The sequence below is a fragment of the Xiphophorus couchianus genome, chromosome 15 (genome assembly GCF_001444195.1).
Source record: "Xiphophorus couchianus chromosome 15, X_couchianus-1.0, whole genome shotgun sequence".
Classification (NCBI taxonomy): Eukaryota; Metazoa; Chordata; class Actinopteri; order Cyprinodontiformes; family Poeciliidae; genus Xiphophorus; species Xiphophorus couchianus.
In genome coordinates, this window is record NC_040242.1 from 3,835,096 (window position 1) to 3,854,198 (window position 19,103).

Here is a 19,103-nt window from a genome sequence, read left to right on the forward strand (position 1 = left end):
TTTCCTGATCGGCTCTCGGTCTTCCTGGTTCTGCGGAGTTGGAGCCGTTTTCCCTGCGCCTTTCTGTAACAAACAATGACTTCATCCGATCTGCATGCGGATATTTTAGTTTCTATGAGAAAATGTGTTTAAAGTCGGAGGTTAGCGGCTGACCTTTCGGGACCTTTCCCTCCGTCCAGTCCGTCCCGCTGCGGATCATCCACCAGTCAATCTGCCCAACATGGGAACGAACTTCGCTGTTTTGACACTGTTTGCAGTTTTTCTGTCCATAACAGAGGCTGCTGTGTCTCCACCCGAAGACAAAGAACAGCAGGAGTTTGGTAAGTTCTCCAAACATGGAGGTTTCTATGAAAACCTCCTGACTGAAGTTAATTCAAGGAAACAGAGGCGATTCTACAAAAGTTTATAATGGTGGCCACTGGGAGCCACTTCTCTGGGGGCCAGAAAAACTTAAACTAAGAAATAAATTAGTTTATTTTGAGACCAGATATTAATAAGACCTCTCCCTCAAGGCTGATTTAAAGATGCATTTTTCATAATATCATGTAGTACCTCCGTAAGTACTACTTAAGAAGAGTTAAAGACATTTTAAAATTTTTATGTAACTTCATTTTTCTATTTGTGGAAAAAATAATTATAAATAATAATTTAACCCATTGTCATCAAACTTTTGGTTTTTGCTCAGAGGTCTGAGCCAAAGTTGTCTGACCAATCGAAAATGACAGTTTTAGCTCCTCAATGGTCAAATTTATCAAATTATTTTAAAAAAACAACATTTTTTATTGTGTGTTTTTGTTGTCAATTAGATATTAATCAGTGTTTTCCCTCGACCTGACCCGTTAGTTGGTTTTAAACATTTTGTTGTGTCCTTCCTCTGCAGAACCTCTGCGCTCCATCCTGGATGACTTTGACGTTCTTCCATTCTCCAGCCTGCAGACCCACTCCGTCCGCCGCCGGGACGTCCAAACCGAGGCACATGTGGAGAAGCTGCTGAGCTTCAATGCCCTGCAGAGGTTGGACCCAAAATCTTCACCAATTCCTCTGAGCTGGTTGTCCAAAATATAAACTCCCCCTTTCCTTCTACCTGATGATTTCAGGAACTTCAGGCTTTACCTGAGAACCAACAATGAGATCTTTACAGAGGATTTCAAGGCCATCGTGGAGGATGAGGATGGACAGAGACGAAGCTTCCCGGTCAACAGACACAACTACTTCACTGGACACGTTATTGGTAAGGTGTTCTCCAGGGTGTCAGAGTCAGATTCACCTCAGTCCTTTAAAAAATGCTGGGTTTATGAGAGTCCTTGGAAAAACTTTGATGGATCAGACGTCCCTGAAAACCAGGCAAAGAATTTAGAAAATGAGGCTTTAGATGAATGTTTGATCGAGCAGGGAGTTGCTTTATATTTGTGTTTTCTCTCTTCCAGGGGAGGAAAACTCTCGTGTTCAGGCTCATATCGACGACCACGAGTTCTCAGCTCACATCCTGACGGACGAGGCAGAGTACAACATCGAGGTAAAGAGAGCAAAGAAACTCAATTCCTAGTGAAAAAACATGAAATCACTTTAAAATGTCTCATCCCTCTAGCCTCTGTGGAGGTTCACATCAGCGCCCCCTGATGGCCGCCTCCTGATCTACCGGTCGGAGGACATCAGGAACATCAGCCGGCTGCAGCAGCCCTCAGTCTGCGGATACGTGGCGTCCGAATCCGCTCACCTTCTACCGGAGGGCGTCAGGATGGAGACAAAGGGCCGTGGTAGGACGTCAAAACAAGTCGGACACAGAGTTTCTGTTTTAGGATGTTCAATTATTTCATTTTCTCTCTTTGATGTATGATGATTTTTTAAAAATCCAATGAAAAGATACATTTTTGGTCAATCTCCAATTAAATATTTGTAAATGTATTCCAAAATCACTTCCATTCGCATTAATTCAACAACAGTTTTACAGTAAAACCATAGTTTTAGCATAAAGCCATGCTAAAACTATGATCGTTTTTGCATCAGTAGTTTACTGATATGATTTACTGAAGAAGTGTCTGTAAAATTGTTCTCCTTGACGTTTATGCTGCATTTAGAGCCGTTTTATTGCTCCATTCCTTTTGACAGCCCAATCAGTAAAGGAGTACCACAAGGCTGTGTTGTTGGACCACTCTGTTTTCTCCCCCTCGTTTTGACTGATGTCTAGCAAAAATCTTCAATTTAGTTTACATTCCGGTGACACATTTTTACTGCATTCTATTTGGTCTACATTCTATTTTTTGTCAGTATTTTCATATCTTGAGAAAAATTGTTGTAGTTTTTTGCTGGATAATTATTCCAGTCTAGGAAAGAAGGTTTAAATAAATAATGAAAGCCTCAAATTAGCAACAAATCTCTCAAACTTATGTCCTTTCAAAACATCTTTTTGGCCCTTCTCAACTGAATCCTTTTTTAAGAACTAATTGAATCTCTGGAAAGACTCCAGAAATCTGTCAAAACAGTAAAAATTATGTTATTACTACATTTGTTTGTGAAACAATCCACCGTTTGTCCTTCTTGTCTGCTCAGAGTCGGTGCTCAGAGGGAAACGCCAGGTCTCCGACCATAAGAAGAACACGTGTCCAATGCTGCTGGTCGCAGACCATCGCTTCTACCGATACATGGGCCGAAAGGAGGAGAGCACCACCATCAACTACCTGGTTAGCTCACAGCCTCCACGCTGCTTCTTTTCCCCTCTTCTAGTGATCTGACCTCTCCATCTCTCTCTATCCAGATCGAGCTCATCGACCGCGTCGACGACATCTACAGAAACACGTCGTGGGACGAAGACTTCAGCGGTTACGGAGTTCAGATCCAGCAGGTGAGGAGACTGTCGCCGCTGGTAGCTGCAGTGAAGACGATCAGATGTTGAAGTGTGAAGATGTTGTGTTTCTGCTGCCAGATTATCATTCAGAAGTCTCCCACTGAGGTCGGTCCTGGAGAAAGTCACTTCAACATGAGGGGCAGTCCAGTGGCGGGAAAAGACGTCTGGGACGTCAAGAAGCTGCTGGAGGTAAGAAACGCTGAACATCAGCAGGCGAATGGGAGAAACAGAAAGCTATTTGTCCTCCATGTTGAGAGGAGCCTGTAGCTTAGGAAGCTAGCATGGCTGGTGGATAAATGTTAGCATGGATGGATGGATGCTAGCATTTATAAATGTTAGCATAGATTGATGGATGCTAGCATGAATGGAAGTTGGATTTTCCATGCTCTTTTTTAATGGTGTAAATAAATAGAGCATCCTGATCAGAATAACGATTTAGTCGCAGCTCTGAGCTCATTTGCTCCTCTCTGGATTTAAGCCTTCAGCATTTGAGTCTTTTTGGAGTTGACCGTTTCCTGTCTGACCTCCTGCAGCAGTTCAGTGTGGACATTGCAGAGAATGCCTCCAACGTCTGCCTGGCCCACCTCTTCACCTACCAGGACTTCGACGAGGGGACCCTGGGCTTGGCCTATGTGGCGCCCAACAAACCAGACTTTCCCGGAGGGCTCTGCTCCAAACGTAAGCACCAAAGTTTCCTCTAGATGTTGTCACGGTTACCGTCAGCATCGCTGTGGTGTTTATGAACCCTGCTGTTCAGCTTGTGCTTCGACAGCAAACAAACACGGATCCATCTATCTGAACACGGGCCTCACCAGTACCAAGAACTACGGGAAAACGATCCTGACCAAGGTGAAGTCCTGAAGCCCTTTCTGATGGTTTCTTTTCAGTTTTTGTAGCTTCGTACTGACGGATTATCTCTACAGGAAGCAGACCTGGTGACGACTCACGAGCTGGGCCATAACTTCGGAGCGGAGCATGACCCGGACAACGTGCCGTACTGCGCCCCGCGGGAGGACCAGGGAGGGAAGTACGTCATGTACCCCATTGCTGTGAGCGGAGACCACGTCAACAACAAGGTGCTAGCAGAGATAGTATAGATAGAGGAATGGATGCTAGCATGAATGGATGGACTCTAGGGTACATAGATGGACAGATGCTAGCGTAGGTTAATGGATGGGTACTAGGATAGATTGATGGCAGCATGGATGAATGGACAGATAGACATATGCTAGAAACCATCCAACAATGCATGCTAGACTAGATCAATGCTACCATGGATTGATGGATGATAGAAACAACCATCCATCAATCCTATCATGTAACAAGTTGCTAGCGTGCGTCGCCATGTTTTTCCATCGTAAACCAGAAAAGGTTTCATGACGGTTCGTTTTCCCTTCAGCTGTTCTCCAACTGCAGCAAGCAGTCCATCGTGAAGCGGCTGCGCTCCAAAGCGGCGACGTGCTTCAAGGAGAGGAACGTCAACGTGTGCGGGAACTCGCGGGTGGAGCAAGGCGAGGAATGCGACCCAGGGTTGCTGCACTTCAACTCGGACCGCTGCTGCACCCACGAGTGCCGGCTGAGGGACGGAGCAGAGTGCAGGTCCGAGTCGCTCCAGGTCGGGGGTTAAACGCTTCTCCGATCGGCTGATCTGCCATCTTTCTGTGTTCAGTGACAGGAACAGCGCCTGCTGCAAAAACTGCAGGTTCCAGGTGAGAGGAGAGGTCTGCCAGGAGCCCATCGACGCCACCTGTAAGGGCCACTCCTACTGCACAGGTCAGCATTCAGGACTCTGCCTGGGAGGGTTTCCTCTTCTACAGGAATACAGATGTTTTGTTGGACACTTGTTGCTTTCATCAGTCAGAACAAGGAAGCTGCAGATTTAATTTAAAGTTCCAAACTGGAACTATTTTAAAAATACTTAACTGTATTTATATTTCAATTTGAAATATTAACTATTTAAATATATATACAGTATATATATGTATAAAAAGAAAATATTTATATATATAAAACAAAAAGTTCTCTTTGCCAACAGGAAACAGCAGTGAGTGTCCTCCGCCGGAGAACGCTCCGGATAAAACGGTGTGTCTGGACAACGGGGAATGCCGTGGCGGAGAGTGTGTTCCCTTCTGCCAGGTGGTCAAACAGCTGGAGCCCTGCGCCTGCAACGGTAACGCTGCTGCATGGGTTCCTGAGCGGTTCTGATGGGGAGTATCATGGGTTCCTGAGCGGTTCTGATGGGGAGTGTCATGGGTTCCTGAGCAGTTCTGATGGGGAGTGTCATGGGTTCGTCAGCTGATCAGATTCTCTAATCAGTAGCAAGAAACACTAACTTGTTTTTCTCCAAGCTGAAACTGTTTTCCTTGGGAACCTTCAGGTCTAACTGAACCTTCTGGTTTCTTCCCAGAAACAAACTCGTCTTGCAAAGTCTGCTGCCGTGGGAGCAATGGAGTCTGCAGCCCCTTCGTTGATGTGAAAGGCGATTTTGTGTATTTGCGGAAAGGCAAACCTTGCACCGTGGGTTTCTGCGACGGAGCGGTGAGTTAAACACTCATGACCCGATCCTCATGTCCTTCCTCTCTGGTTAGTTTATATCTAGATGAAGAGTCCCTTGCTTGTCTCCCTTCCACACTCCAGTATATTTGGTGTCGGCAATGGACCATCATAGTCGGCCTGCCAACCGCCATGAAACAACCAGAAGAAGAAGAGTCCCTTGCTTATGGTCTGGTTGACCGCTATAAGTAGTGCAAGTTAACAAAACCATAGAGTTGAAGGGGGTACTCTCAGTTTGGCTCAAAAGTCTGTATCTGGTCTAACCAATGTTCCTTTAGGAAGATAAAGAAGGGCCCTGGTTTTCTGTGGTACTTAGTTCTAGTGGTCATTCAGAGACGAAGGGAAGGATGATCACTGGGTTAGAACCAGGAGTTACAGCCACTCATTAAACTGGACCTGAATGGACCCCATGGTTGTTCCTCAGCCTCAACAACCAGAAGCCCAAAAGGGAAAAGGCATCTACTGAATCCCCATGAACACAAAGCGAAGCGTTGGGGACCCTTAAGGCTTCAGATCAACCATAAAGGCCTAAACTGAACGAGCCATTTCTGTCTGTACAGGGGAAATGCATGAAGCAGGTGCAGGATGTGGTGGAACGTCTGTGGGACTTCATCGATAAACTCGACATCAACACATTCAGAAAGTTCCTGGCTGATAACATCGTGGGCTCGGTGGTGGCGTTCTCGCTCCTCTTCTGGGTTCCTTTCAGCATCCTGGTCCACTGTGTGGTCGGTGTCACTCCTCACAGACGCTCCTCTGGGTTTTTTTTCCTCCCTGAAAGCCGTAACTTTGATCTGCTTCTCTGTACTTTCAGGACAAGAAGATGGATAGACAGTATGAAGAGACCACCAAGTCTCTATTCTTCTCCAGCGTGAGTATTAGCTTCCTCAGTCATGGCAGATGTAGCAGATACCAGTATGTAGGCAGCAGCTTATTAGATCAATACAGGAACTGTTCTTTGGCAAGACATAAACTGATAAAGATCCTTCCAGTCACTGGCGTTTGGTTAACCTTTACCTTAGGAGAACCCAGTCAGCATTAGTTGAAGGTAAGAAGCCCACCAGCTGCAGTTGCCTGTAATTGGCTATTCTGCCATCCTCTTTGCAGCCAACATCTCCATTTTGGAACCACTTCCACCAAATGGTACAAGTCAAATCTAGCTTGAGCCCCAGCAGTTTTATAGGCAGCAGACTGCATTTGTTGACTGACAAACAACAACATATTAACCACCATTTTCAACCTGTGATGAGACTGAAGTAGTTTGAGGTCTAACCTTTTCATCAGTTGTGGTGGAAGAGCGTACACACCTTCAACTCAACAGGAAAATCAACAACATGCAAATAGATTTCTGAGGAACTGGCCTCAAGGGTAAATGCACAAAATGACGTCATCCGAGTGTCAACCACAGCTTCCCCTGTGCTGCTAATAGAGACGAGACCCAAACCGGACATTAAACAGCTGCAGTGAGACTCACAATGGAGAATGAAGTGTCAGAGGGAGCTCTTACTAACCCTGAGCTAAAGCTTTTCATCAGTTTCAGACTTGGTGATCACTTCAGGGTAAAAGTAAACCCTCAAACTAAATGAGGCATTTCAATGGACTGGTTGGACTGGTTTCACTGGGATTTGATTGAAGAGCCTTACAGCTGTAGAAGTCAGAGGAACGTCAGAGAAAACAACTAAAGAAATTTATCTTAAGGTGTTGCAGCTTCCTCAATGTTAAACTTCAGATTGGGAGGTTTTTGGCTTGACTGCAGGAGTTAATAACATCCTTTAGAAAGTAATGCTTTAAGTGGTGGGCACACTTCTGCTAATCTGCTAATAGTGGAGCTAATTTTCCACTTAGTTCTTTTGCCAAGTTGGAAATGTTTAGCATGAACAGTATCAACATGGTTGAATTTAGCGATTTAGCATTGTTTTCTACTAATACCGTGCTGGTAGCGCTTTAATGTCAATGGGACTCATGTTTATGACTTAGGGTTTGCACAGCTAACCTTTTAGCTAGCGGTGCCGACCACTGTCCTTTGATTTCCTTCTGTTCAGTTTCAGATAAATTTAGGGATGAAGGTTAACAGCAGCTTCCAGTCCAGTCATCACCACACTGACAGTCCCTTTCTTTCCCAGAATGCCGAGCTCCTGAGCAGCCTTGATTCTGCTTCTGTCCGGATCTTCAAACCTCTAAACTTCCCGGCTGCCCCTGTGCGGCTCCCACCGATCAGCCCGCAGCTTGCCAGCACCCCGCCGGTCTTCGGCGCCGCCCCGGCCTCGAGCCACACATCCCAGCCTCTGGATGCGCCCCACATGGCCACCATCTTGGAGGACCCCAGCCTGGACTCCCACCTGGACGAGGAGGAGCTGCAGGAGGCATTTGAACGCCCACCTGGAGCTACTCGCCGTTCATTTGAGGACCTGACGGAGAGAAACCCGATGAGACGCAGCGACAAGTCGAAGCTGTTCAGACTTCGGAGGCAACATCAGATCGACAGCAAGGAGACTCAGTGCTGAGAGACGCTGCCAGGGGGCGCTGCTGCCCCTCATCTGTTCCTTAAAGCTGATCCTGAACTCACCTCCAGCCGTCTCAGGTAACACGCAGAAGGCTGCCGTCGATTTATAACCTGTTTAATTTAATCTGTTTTTTAAAATAATTTTATGTTAATTTCTTTGTGTTTGTCACTCATTTTCCCTTCTAAAAAGGTACAACTTTTAAATTTGCACTTCAGTGGTTGGAAGGATACATTGAAAATTTCAATTATTTGATATAAAAATATAATTTTTTCCTCATTTCATCAGAATGCTAACATCATCCCACTCTGCTGTACCACCTCAAGGTCCAATATTTTCACGATTAAAGCGCAAACATTTCAACCAGACATCAGTTCCAATAAAGACGACCAAGTTTGGGTTTAAAACCAGGATCTGGAGAAATTTAAAACCGTTCAGTATGGGAGACGTGAAAGTGAGCTAAAAGTTCAATTTAAATTTGTGTTTTTGATTCCTGTCAGAATTCAGTTATCCATAGTATAAAAATCTGACTTCCCAAACAGTTTGTAAAAAATGGAAGCAGTCTTTAATTTCTTTAATTTCATTCTAAATAATTGAGGTAAAGAAGAAAATAACTTGATTCTTACAGAAATAAAACTTATTTTGTCTCATGTTTCTATGATTCTGGTTATCAAACAGATGTCAGCTTTCATGATCTCTGTAAAACAATAGTGATTACAACAAATAATATGTTAAAAAAAAAAATAAGTCAAAACTGTTATAACAACAAAGCTACCTTTTATCTTAAGATAATGGGAGAATGAAACTGATCACATCACATGAAGTTTACTGCAGCGATTCGAGTTTACACACAAGATCTGCCTAAAGATCATAACAAACCAAACTGCTATGATTTATTTCATCATCTCAAGATAATGAAATAACCAACAATTCAGTGTTTCATTAAATATATTAAATACTAAATTATAACAAGATGTTCTTCAGGAATAGACTGTTAGCAAAAATAAGCAATGTTGACATAATGACATTGAAACTTATGACTAAACAAACTGAAAGTCTGAAAGATATAAGGAGCTACTCGAATCTAAATAATTTCAAAAAGAAATAACACCTATCAGCTGATAACCATAATGCTTAGAGCTTATCAGCACTAAGCCCAAAAAATAACCGAAAAAACTGTTACATTTTTTCCAAGATCCAAAATTAATTTGAACCAGAAAATCTGGGATTCATAAATCAAAAATGTGAAGGTTTCTTCTTTAAACTTTCACCTCCACAGATATTCCTCAAAATAAGAATCCATTTAACCGTGAACTACTGAAAAATTCATATTTTCACGATGAACGTGAAAGAAAAAAAAATTTCTGCATTTTTATAAAGTTTTGCAAGATATTTTACAGAAAATATTTATTTTTACAAGATTTAAAACAGTTTTTGGGACTAAAGTTAAAGTTTTCTTTAACAGGATGGTGCTTTTTATTCGTGTTTTTTAAAGTTTGTATTTTTCTCAAGCAAATGATACTTTAGAGAAAAAGACAATTAAAAAAGCAGCAAAACTTTAGAAAAAAATGTTAAGATTGTTGACATTTTTAAATATCCTGTAAACTGCTTTGTTTGAAACACAAAGACTTTTTTACAAGACAAAATTAAAACGAAAGAATTAGACCAAACTTTACAGTTTTGGTGAAAAAAAGTGTATTTTTATTTTATTGTATTAAATCGCTGTTAAAGTGTTAAAACCACCTCTGTCAGTATTTTGGGATGTTGTGTCTTTGTTGTTTTAATGTTCATAAACTGCAGCTTTTACATGAAAAATAAAAATTACCATTCAGAAATCCTTCTGCATGTTTTCATTTCACAATAAAAGCTTGGAAATTAAAAGAAAAGCTTTAAAATCTACATTTATTCAGCTGGAGAGTTTGGTTTATCTAAAATTAGAAAAATAAAAGCATAAACTGAAGTAAATATGCAAAAATTGTTTATTATTAAATTAACAGAACAATTGCTATTATCAGGTGTATTTTCACAAACTTCAGAAATACGTTGATTAAAAATAATAATGAAATAAATCTAAATATTTGTATTTGGTCTGAAACCTTTGTTTTACACCACATTTCCATTTGTTGTGGTTCTAATCTCACCAAATATCTTTAGTTTCCTCCAATGGATAAATATGATTTATCTGAGTCATGTGATCACCTCCCTTACACTCAGAGCTGGAACATTTTCAAAAAAATCATTTTTCTTCCACAGTTATATAATTCCAACAGGTCAATTTTAAATAAAATATATAGTTAATAAGATACTACCTGTTCCAGAACAAATTTAAATAAATAACAGGAATTAATGAGATTTATTTTCAAAAATTGTCAAACTAAACACAGAATTTCCTGTAAGAAAAGTAGGACTAGTCAGAAAAATCTCGCAAAATTTGTTTTATTTTGTACAAAAACAATCGTTACGGACATCTGACAACAGCTGCATTGTAAAAAAATAATGTGCTGAAATAAAGGGGGCGTGGCCTGTCAGAAGACAGGCGTGAGGGCCTCAAAGAGTCGATGGATGGCGACTTCAATCATTTCCCTCAGAGGCTCGTCGTCCGGACACGTCACCGCCTGCATGGTCAAATTCAGTTGTTATAAAAATGCTACATCAAATATGACTAAAAAGAAATTTGACATCAAAATGTAACGCCTTCAAATTGGGTCTCTGTTTTTTTAAAAAACTCCGCCTTCAGGAAGTCGTCCCAACATGGTTCCTCTATTAACCCTTTAAGTTTTTACCAGCGTTGCTCTGAGCAGCAGCTCCTATAATGAGCTCAGCGGTTCCACCAGCTGTTTGCTAATTGCTGCTGGCTAGTCTGAAGGAGCTGAGAGGGGAAGGAGCTGTGTCCTCGAAGATGGAGCTAGGTTGCCATGGAGATTAAAACATTTCTCAAACATGCATGAAAGAATCAAGGCAACACTGCAGAAATAACATAACATGATGTAAAGCTCAAAAAAGTAGATTTTATATAATAATATTGACTTTTAAAGTTTTGATTTTTTTTTTAACTGTATATGTTAACCAGGAGAAGTATTAAAAAGCAGATGTATTTATTGGTACTTATGGCATTCCGTACTTTTATTCCTTTTGTATATTTTACATGATACTGCCCCTTTAAGGAAACAGAACTCTTCTCAGCCTGAAGAGGGCGCTGCTGTATTGAAACATTGACTTTTTTTGTACTCACTCTCGTCTCCGGGTCGATTGTTGCCGTGGCGCCGTCCACCGTCACAAACAAATTCCTGCTGTCTTTGAAATTCACGCAGTCGTCCCCGAACATGTCACTGCAACACAAAGCGCTCAGGTTGCTGCTCCAGTTGTCAGGCTTTTATTTTGAAAACAGCGGTTTGTGTGCCGCGTGGACTCACTGCATCATGAGCTCCAGACGCTCCACAAACACCTCCATGTCGAAGGTCTCCTTCCTGCTGTCCAGGACTGAAAAACAAGCAAACAAAGGTTAGAGGCTCCAGCCGAGTCCCAGAGTGCCTCCTGCAGGCGGTCGTGTTGCATTTACTGACACTTCTGGGCGTTGGGATTGGACTGGACCTCCAGAACCACCGTGGCGACGGCGTCTGCGTACATGTCGTTGAGCGGGTTGGCGACCCACTGAGGAGGAAACGGAGACGTTTGACATAAACAACCAGCTGCACTGTCAGAGAAAAACCTTTAAATAAGGAAATGTATAAAATAATAATTCAACTTCATATTACATAGGTTAGAGAAATATTACAAATACTATGCTAATTTGAAACCAACATAAAAATTGTGTTTTTAATTTAAATATTTGTTCACTGACGGTTTGTGTTTTTTCATGTAAACAAGTAAGCATGAAGATAAAACTAAATTAGTTGATTTAATACACAGAAAAAATTCAAACAAATGTTTCAAATTCATATTTTACACATTATTTATATTTAGAATTTTTATGTACATGAACAATTGTTAAACAATTTCCAGTATTTCCTTAAAAGACTTTAATTTTTTTAAATATTTCTTTTATTTTTTTAAATGTAAGTAAAGTATATGTTAACCAAAGGTAAATAATAAAAAGCAAATGTATTTTTGTGCTCTGAAATTAATTGCCATTTTTGGCTCTTCTGGCATTCCATATTTTTATTGCTTTTGTATATTTTGACTTTGAGGATATCATTGTGTAAAGTGATACCCAAAACTATAACGTTTTTTGTTTTTTTTTCATCAAAATTGCAATCTTAGGTTTTATATTACCAAGTATGTTTTATTAAAATTTAAGCCAAAGACCAGAAATACAAAATATGTACTATTTGTCACAAAATTAGCCATGATATGATGCAACTTATAAATAAAGATTTAAAGTAAGAGAGAATAGACTGACCTCCAGCAGCACCATGCCGGCTTCATGGACCAGCGTGATGCTTTCAAAGATCTTCACTGTGATTTTCTCCGTCTTCTCCACCTGCTGCACGTCGCCTGCACAGAAAACACCAAAACAGCGCAGGTGAGACTTGGCCTCCTCAGGTAGAGTAAAGCAGGTTTAAAACATGGACAACATGTTTGTCAGTCAGAAAAGAATCAGAGTAATTCCCTAAAAGAGGCTAGCATAAAGCGTCTGGAAATAAAAACTCAGGTGAGTTTCTGTTTTTGGTTTACCTGCCAGGTTTCTCAGCTGGCTCACCAGCAGGGAGATGGGTCCGGTGAACGGGATGGCCTGAGTCTGGGTCACCATGCCAACGGACAGATCCGTGTAGTCTGGACAGAGAGGGAACCAAGCAACATGAACGCACCTCGGCGCGATGCATTCAGGGACACAGAACCGCAGGAAAAACTAAAATTGAAGGAACAGAAACTACTGGTTACATCTTAAAATCAGCTGTTTGTAAGTTTGCATTTAAGTTCTCAAAAGTTAAAGTTTGTTCAGTATGGTGGCAGTTCAAAGTCAAGAAGAACTAGTTCAAAGTTCAGTTCACTAAAGGTTAACAGTAACTAACCACCAACTACAAAGCCTGAAAAAGACTAAAACTAAATAAATAAAACAATGCTTAGCCTGGTGGGGATGAAAGGAAAGCCTGGTGGCCCGCCAGGCTGATGGTCCACCAGATGAAACCCCGCCCACATCTCACTACTGCTGATGTGAGGAGCGGCCATTTTGAAAAGTAAAACCAGCCGTACAAAATGTAACTGGAGTTGGAGATGCTCTTAATTTTCCAGTAGGAAATCTGACTTCGTAGGGCGTTCCTGTTGATTTTTCCAACTGGGAAGTCTGAAATCCCAGTTTTGAGTGCAACTTGCATGCAGTATCAGCTCTGTGATTGGACTGGACAGTTACGTACTGGAGAGGTCAGCTGGGGTCATGATGTGGTAGTTAAAGTTCCTCTTGACCAGGATCCCGGAGACCCTCTGGTCCTGAGCGCACTTCTTGTCTGCGAGCGCACCCATCACCTGCAGCAGGGCATGCTGGGAGTTAAAACGCCGTCGGATTGCATTGCGTATTTGCGAAGACGCTGAGACGAACCTTCGCCAGCTTCTCTCCTCTGAAGGTGAGAGTTACGGCCTCGGTGTTCCTCGGGTTGTGGACCTCGATGTGGACCTCGTCATTGTCTTCATACTCCCGGATCAGAGCCGCCTTCAGTCGGGCCATCTCGTTCTGCTCTCCATGGACCAGAATCTGCAGGACCAAACGAAGACCAGTCAGCTTTTTCATCTGGACTCAGATCTGTATGGAGCGCGGAGCCCGGATTACCACGTGGGGAGGTTTGAGAGCTCTGATGAACTCGCTGGTCTGCTGGTAGTCGGTGTGAGCTGAGAAGGAGATGTAGTCCACAGACATCTTCAGAGGAAGCTTCTGACCCGACATGGTGGTGATCTCCTCAGGTTCAGTCATGATGTGCTGCGACACAACAGCCCTTTATCAGACATGACAACACATATCTACCACAAGAAGGAGCTTTTGCACCACCAGCTTCTGGTTTTGCCAAACCTTTGAGCTGATTAGGCGTCTAATTTAGTGACCCGGTGTGAAGTCAGTGCGCCTTTATAACCAGAGAGTTTTATCTGAGCTCTAATGTGGGTTAAAAACAGCACAACTGAATCTCAGCAGACAAAAGGCTGCTAACCTCTGCTAACTGATATTAGCAGGCCAATTTTTAGAGTTGCGCTTTAGCTGGCTTTGAAAGTGATCTGTGTATGGCTCTAGCTTCCACTAAGTACTATCTTTGCTTTAGCATTAGTGGAACTAATATTTATTAGTGCTCTGGGTTGGCACAGCTAGCTTTTCAGTCCTATTAGAATCAAAATCTTTGATCAGGGTCACCTTGGCCAGCGTTCCCTCCACGCAGTACCCGGCGATGATGACGCCGTTCCTCTTGTCGGTGCACCAGCTCTCAAACAGCTCTCTGGAGAGTCCGCTCTGCATCATACCAGGCGACGCCATCACCACGCTGGGGCCGATGTCGTCAAAATGATCCATGCTCTGAAAACAAAAAACACAAACACAGTCAGTGATTGGTGGAGCCACAGCTGGATGCCGTACGGAGTGCGCTCAGTGACCTTCAGGTTGCTGATGTGCTTGAAGACGAAGGGGTTGTTGACGTTGATGGCCTTGCGGATCTTGTCGTTCATGGCGTTGATGTAGGTCTGGTAGACGGCCATGCACTTCCTGGCCAGAGACGAGGCGTAGTAGATGGGAATGTCGTGGAGCTCCGGGTGGTTCTGCCAGTACTCGTCTGGGTCAGAAGTAGATCCATATCAATCAGACTTACAGAACCGCCATAGGGTAAGAGGATGCAATGGAGCTGGACTCACCCAGGATGAGCAGCAGCTCCTGGGCTCGTCCCAAGGCGAAAACGGGGATCAGGCAGCGGCCCTCGCGGTTCACGATGTCGTGCACCGTGTTGCAGAAGCGAGCCTCTCGCTCCTCCCGTTTCTCATGGATGTGGGTTCCGTACGTCGACTCCTGTCGCACAAAAACATGTCAGCGCATCTCAAAAGTTCTGGTACACTTTTGTGATACCTCTAGATCACAGGCGTCAAACTCCAGTCCTCCAGTCACAGTCCTGCAGTTTTTAGATGTGCCACAGGTACAAAACTCTGGAATGAAATGGCTTAATTATCTCCTTCCTGTGTAGCTCAGTTCTCCAGAGCCTTAATGACCTAATTATTCTATTCAGGTGGTGCAGCAGAGGCACATCTAAAAGTTGCAGGACAGCGGCCCTTGAGGACTGGAGTTTGAGACCCCTGCTCTAGATATTCTCAGGAAGGTTAGTCACTGAAACTACCTGAAATCTCACCTGAATCTGTTTCTTTACAAACAGCCTCATTCTCCTGGCTTCTCAGCTTGGACCTTCAACGTTTATTAGTTTTATTCTGTTTTAGCATTAGCTTCCACTAAGTGCTAGTTGCTATAGTGCTTTAGCGTTAGCTTCCATCAAATACCATGTTGGTATAATACCTTAGAGTTAGCAAAGCTCTAAAACCAAATGGAAAGTATTTATAACTCGGAGGAAGTTAGGAAAAATCCACAGATATTTAATAACAGAAGACTGACTTCAATGTGTCTGAATTAACTTAATTTATGTAAAGCATAGTGGGTCAAAACTCCTCCACTAAAGACTCATTACTAGCTAAAATGAAGACAAAATATAAGTTATCATTAATAGAGCTTTGGGCTACAGTCAACACTAGGGGGCACTGTAGTGTGGCACAGATTAAATAAAACAGCTTTAACAGAAGCTTCAAAATGGTTTTAAACAGTTTGAATTGGTGACGGGTTACAGGAGCTGCTTCAGTCTGGTGACTCACTGTGATGAGAATATCTGGCTTCACGCTGGGGATCTCCGCCGCCATCAGGTGTCTGTCCTCCTGCCGGGAGAAATCCCCGGTGTACAGCAGCTGCACAAAAACACAAACACTTAGAGAAGGAAAATCTCTGCTCCTATTAGTCAGAGTGCTTCATATTCACTCCAACTTCTAATATTTTTATAGACGGACCTTGACGCCGGCGATCTCAATCATGAACATGGCGGCGCCCAGAACGTGGCCGGCGTGGTAACACCAGAACTTGATGCCCGCCACTTCTTTCACCTCATGGAAGTTGATGGTTTCGATCTTCTCCATGCTGTCCTCCAGGTCCGTCTCGGTGTACAGCATGTCGTCCGCCGAGATGTTGCTGAGACAGAGGGAAAAAAATCTGATCATTTCCAACGATCAAAGGATGCAGTTTCTGTTTTAAGGGTTATTTTGATCAGATCAGAAGACCTCCAGGTTATCATCCACCAAGACCTTTTCTTCCATTTCATGCTAAATTTCCATTAGAAGAACCAGAATTCACTTTACTGACCAAGTTTGTCTACATGAACAGTGGTGGTCCTAGCAGTAACGGTGCCCTGGGAATGACTCTACTTTGGTCCCCCCAAACAATTAAAATGCAAGAAATTCACCCCCCCCAACAGAAAGCAGGTAAACTAGTCCTGAGTTTCTCAAACTTTTCAGTCTGACCTCACCAAAGATATGATTAAATATGGAGTGAAATAATTATACATATTTTCAAATGAATGTATTTTCTAAAAAATATTTATTAATTTTATCATTTTAAAATTATATTAAATTTTTTTAAACATTTAACTTTATATTTATTTATTTCAAGATATTCTTATATATGTTAGCTCCTGAACTCACCTGACTTTGACGTAGTCAGACAGTAGCCAGCGGTAGATGGCCTTGGTGGCGTGCGTCATGAAAGTACGGCCCTTAAAGCTGGTCTTCTGCAGGAACCAGGGAAGCGCTCCACAGTGGTCCAAGTGGAAGCTGAAAGAGGACAGAGCTGTAGCACCGAGCGATCTGGCCAATCTACCATCCACATCACCGCTAGTGCACCTGAGTGAAGTTGGCCCCCCCACCTTCTTCAAATTAGACAAAATTGGTGTCAATCAACTCGGCTACATTTGTGCTGGTTTGTGCAGCAAAGATTTTTGTTTGTGCTGCTTCGGTTTTGAAGATATTAAGGAAAGGGTAAAGGTCAAAAGGTCAACCAGCCCCCCCACCTTCTTCAAATCAGACGAAATGGGTGTCAATCAACTCGGCTACATTTGTGCTGGTTTGTGCAGCAAAGATTTTCACTTGTGCTGCTATCATTTTAAAGATATTAAGAGGGCTGGTTGACCTTTGATGACCTCTAAAACATTTCTTAATATCTTTAAAATGATAGCAGCACAAACGAAAATCTTTGCTGCACAAACCAGCACAAACGTAGCCGAGTTGATTGACACCAATTTTGTCTAATTTGAAGAAGGTGGGGGGGCCAACTTCACTCAGGTCGCTAGTGCAGGTCTGCAGAGTTTTGATGCTGGTTTCCTGAACTCACTGGCTGATGAGCAGCAGGTCGATCTCAGCCGGGTCGATCAGGTCGATGTAGGGCAGAGCATCCATCCCCTCCAGACCAGGATGGATCCCACAGTCCAGCTGGAGGTAAACAGATGTTTTACAATCTGGGGGTTTTCACTTTGTCCGGGAAATAACAAGAAAAACAGAGTTACCATGATTTTTCTGCCTTTGAACTCCAGGATGATGCAGGACCGTCCAACTTCCTGACCGGCTCCTCTGCACACAAACGCACCATGAAGCCATAACTTTCATCCAGATTACATATATCGCTTTAAAAAAAAATCTGACTTTATAGTCTTCAATTTCAATTACATACAATCAAAGAATGGTATTAAACAAGTTAGAGTTAAACTGGGGGCTGGAGGATGATTTCAAAGTATTATGAAAATAGGACTAATCTGTGTGTTAAGACTACTAAAAATATAATCAACAAACTTTTACTTGTCACCGAATTGAGAAGATTATTCTTATTGTTATTTATAAAATCAGTACATGATGTGTTTGGGGACATATATGCGATAAAATCCTAAAAGTTGTGTTTTGTGAATGGAGTTTGGTGTACGAATAGCGGACTCGTGGATAAAAATGTCCGATTTAAACTCACAGCGGGCGGATCAGCAGCTGGTCGCTCTCCTCCGCAGGAACCATCGCGTCCGCTTTACGCTTAGCCGCCATGTTTACTGTAATAAACTAAACAAGACGTTTAACAAACAAATTCATCACTCCGCTACTTTCACCACAACTTCAGCACGGTGACACTTCCGGTCCCTTCTCAAATCAGTCCGGTTAGTACAACCTCTAGCTTCTCCAGTTCCACGAATAAAGTCCGACCGTAGATTTGTTTTTGTTGTTGTATTCTTGATCTGTGACACTTTATGACTACTAAATCTTAACATTCCTGCAATCTTACCTAAAATACTTAATAATAAACTCTATTTAAAAAAGGACACTGTGCAACTCAAACGTAATCGTTTGATGCGCCGTGTTAACAGCATTTAAGTTAATTCGCCTCTGCAGTCTCTTTAGAAATCATTTCAAAATTAAAATGAAAGCTGTTCAGTAGAACCACATTTGAGGTATTTCACAAAATACTAAAGTGTCCCCAATAACAGACAGAATCTGAGTATGTGTTATTGCCAATATAACCTTCAATAAACTGAAACAATGACTTTTTATGTCCACACATTTATTTTCTAAAAATATATGCTTTAAAAGTGGCTTTAGCATGCAATTGTGGACTGGAAAACACAACAGTTGTCTGAAGTTTTATCTTTCCCCACACCAAAACTGACAGTAAAAAACCAAGACATGAGAATTTTACACAGGTTCTGTCAAAGAAAAGGTGCAGGAAGGCCAAAAGCAAGGCACTTAGAAACACACACACAGAAATAATTGTTCATTCATACTTACAAAAAAATGTTCAGAAACATATAGGTATACTGATATATACCTATATCAATAAAATAAGTGAAAAACTGAAAATTGTAGCCTGTTTACTTGAGGACAGTGTATTATGTAACTGTAGTAATCCAAAATCTGTGGCAAAAATCAGTTTATGCAAAGAAGTTTGAAGTAAAACAAAAAGAAAATAAATACTTCAATTAAAAAAATGCACATTTGTTGTACTGCAATCAAGTCATGACAATATCTGAAAGTCAAGTTTTGGCAGGTTTTACGCAAAGACAAATTTATTTGACTTGTACCATTTGAGCAATGACCCAAATCCATAGATTTTAAAACAAAATTCAGATAGATGCTTGGTGTTTAAAAAAAGAAATAGGTCATTTTTTTAAAAGGTTTAT

The 19,103-nt window shown here is 42.1% G+C and overlaps 2 protein-coding genes across 3 annotated transcripts; one reads left to right on the top strand and one right to left on the bottom strand.

The window, feature by feature from the left end:
• The first annotated feature begins 18 nt into the window (after positions 1-18).
• Positions 19-9,734, top strand: adam17b (ADAM metallopeptidase domain 17b). 2 transcript variants are annotated; one of them, XM_028039871.1, is made up of 19 exons: positions 19-320; positions 881-1,013; positions 1,098-1,231; positions 1,428-1,516; positions 1,589-1,757; positions 2,331-2,336; positions 2,551-2,681; positions 2,756-2,842; positions 2,924-3,034; positions 3,379-3,523; positions 3,618-3,694; positions 3,769-3,921; positions 4,245-4,444; positions 4,515-4,618; positions 4,881-5,015; positions 5,253-5,383; positions 5,959-6,126; positions 6,213-6,269; positions 7,522-9,734. In XM_028039871.1, the coding sequence occupies exons 1-19, from the start codon at positions 221-223 to the stop codon at positions 7,900-7,902; spliced, it is 2,511 nt and encodes an 836-aa protein (XP_027895672.1). In that variant the 5' UTR covers positions 19-220; the 3' UTR covers positions 7,903-9,734. The 2 variants fall into 2 exon arrangements, with proteins under 2 accessions (XP_027895672.1, XP_027895671.1); XM_028039870.1 differs by having other exon boundaries at positions 21-320; positions 3,603-3,694.
• A 581-nt stretch (positions 9,735-10,315) lies between these two features.
• On the bottom strand, positions 10,316-18,091 carry cpsf3 (cleavage and polyadenylation specific factor 3). Its single transcript, XM_028041089.1, has 18 exons — positions 17,906-18,091; positions 17,454-17,517; positions 17,282-17,379; positions 16,597-16,725; positions 15,910-16,087; positions 15,721-15,810; positions 14,725-14,875; positions 14,470-14,645; positions 14,234-14,392; positions 13,664-13,810; positions 13,436-13,588; positions 13,254-13,362; positions 12,574-12,672; positions 12,299-12,393; positions 11,463-11,550; positions 11,313-11,379; positions 11,132-11,228; positions 10,316-10,514 (listed from the first exon to the last, which is right to left on the bottom strand). The coding sequence occupies exons 1-18, from the start codon at positions 17,974-17,976 to the stop codon at positions 10,425-10,427; spliced, it is 2,061 nt and encodes a 686-aa protein (XP_027896890.1). The 5' UTR covers positions 17,977-18,091; the 3' UTR covers positions 10,316-10,424.
• Between the last annotated feature and the right edge of the window lie 1,012 nt (positions 18,092-19,103).

Excerpts from the sequence above, each read along its gene's own strand:
- adam17b (XM_028039870.1), top strand. The coding sequence starts at position 221 with ATGGGAACGAACTTCGCTGTTTTGACACTGTTTGCAGTTTTTCTGTCC. Across the intron at positions 3,524-3,602 it reads CGGAGGGCTCTGCTCCAAAC|CTTGTGCTTCGACAGCAAAC; the intron begins GTAAGCACCAAA and ends CCTGCTGTTCAG. Across the intron at positions 3,922-4,244 it reads GAGACCACGTCAACAACAAG|CTGTTCTCCAACTGCAGCAA; the intron begins GTGCTAGCAGAG and ends TTTTCCCTTCAG.
- cpsf3 (XM_028041089.1), bottom strand. The coding sequence starts at position 17,976 with ATGGCGGCTAAGCGTAAAGCGGACGCGATGGTTCCTGCGGAGGAGAGC. Across the intron at positions 17,518-17,905 it reads CAGCTGCTGATCCGCCCGCT|AGGAGCCGGTCAGGAAGTTG; the intron begins GTGAGTTTAAAT and ends GTTTGTGTGCAG. Across the intron at positions 13,589-13,663 it reads CTCTCAAACCTCCCCACGTG|ATTCTGGTCCATGGAGAGCA; the intron begins GTAATCCGGGCT and ends TTGGTCCTGCAG.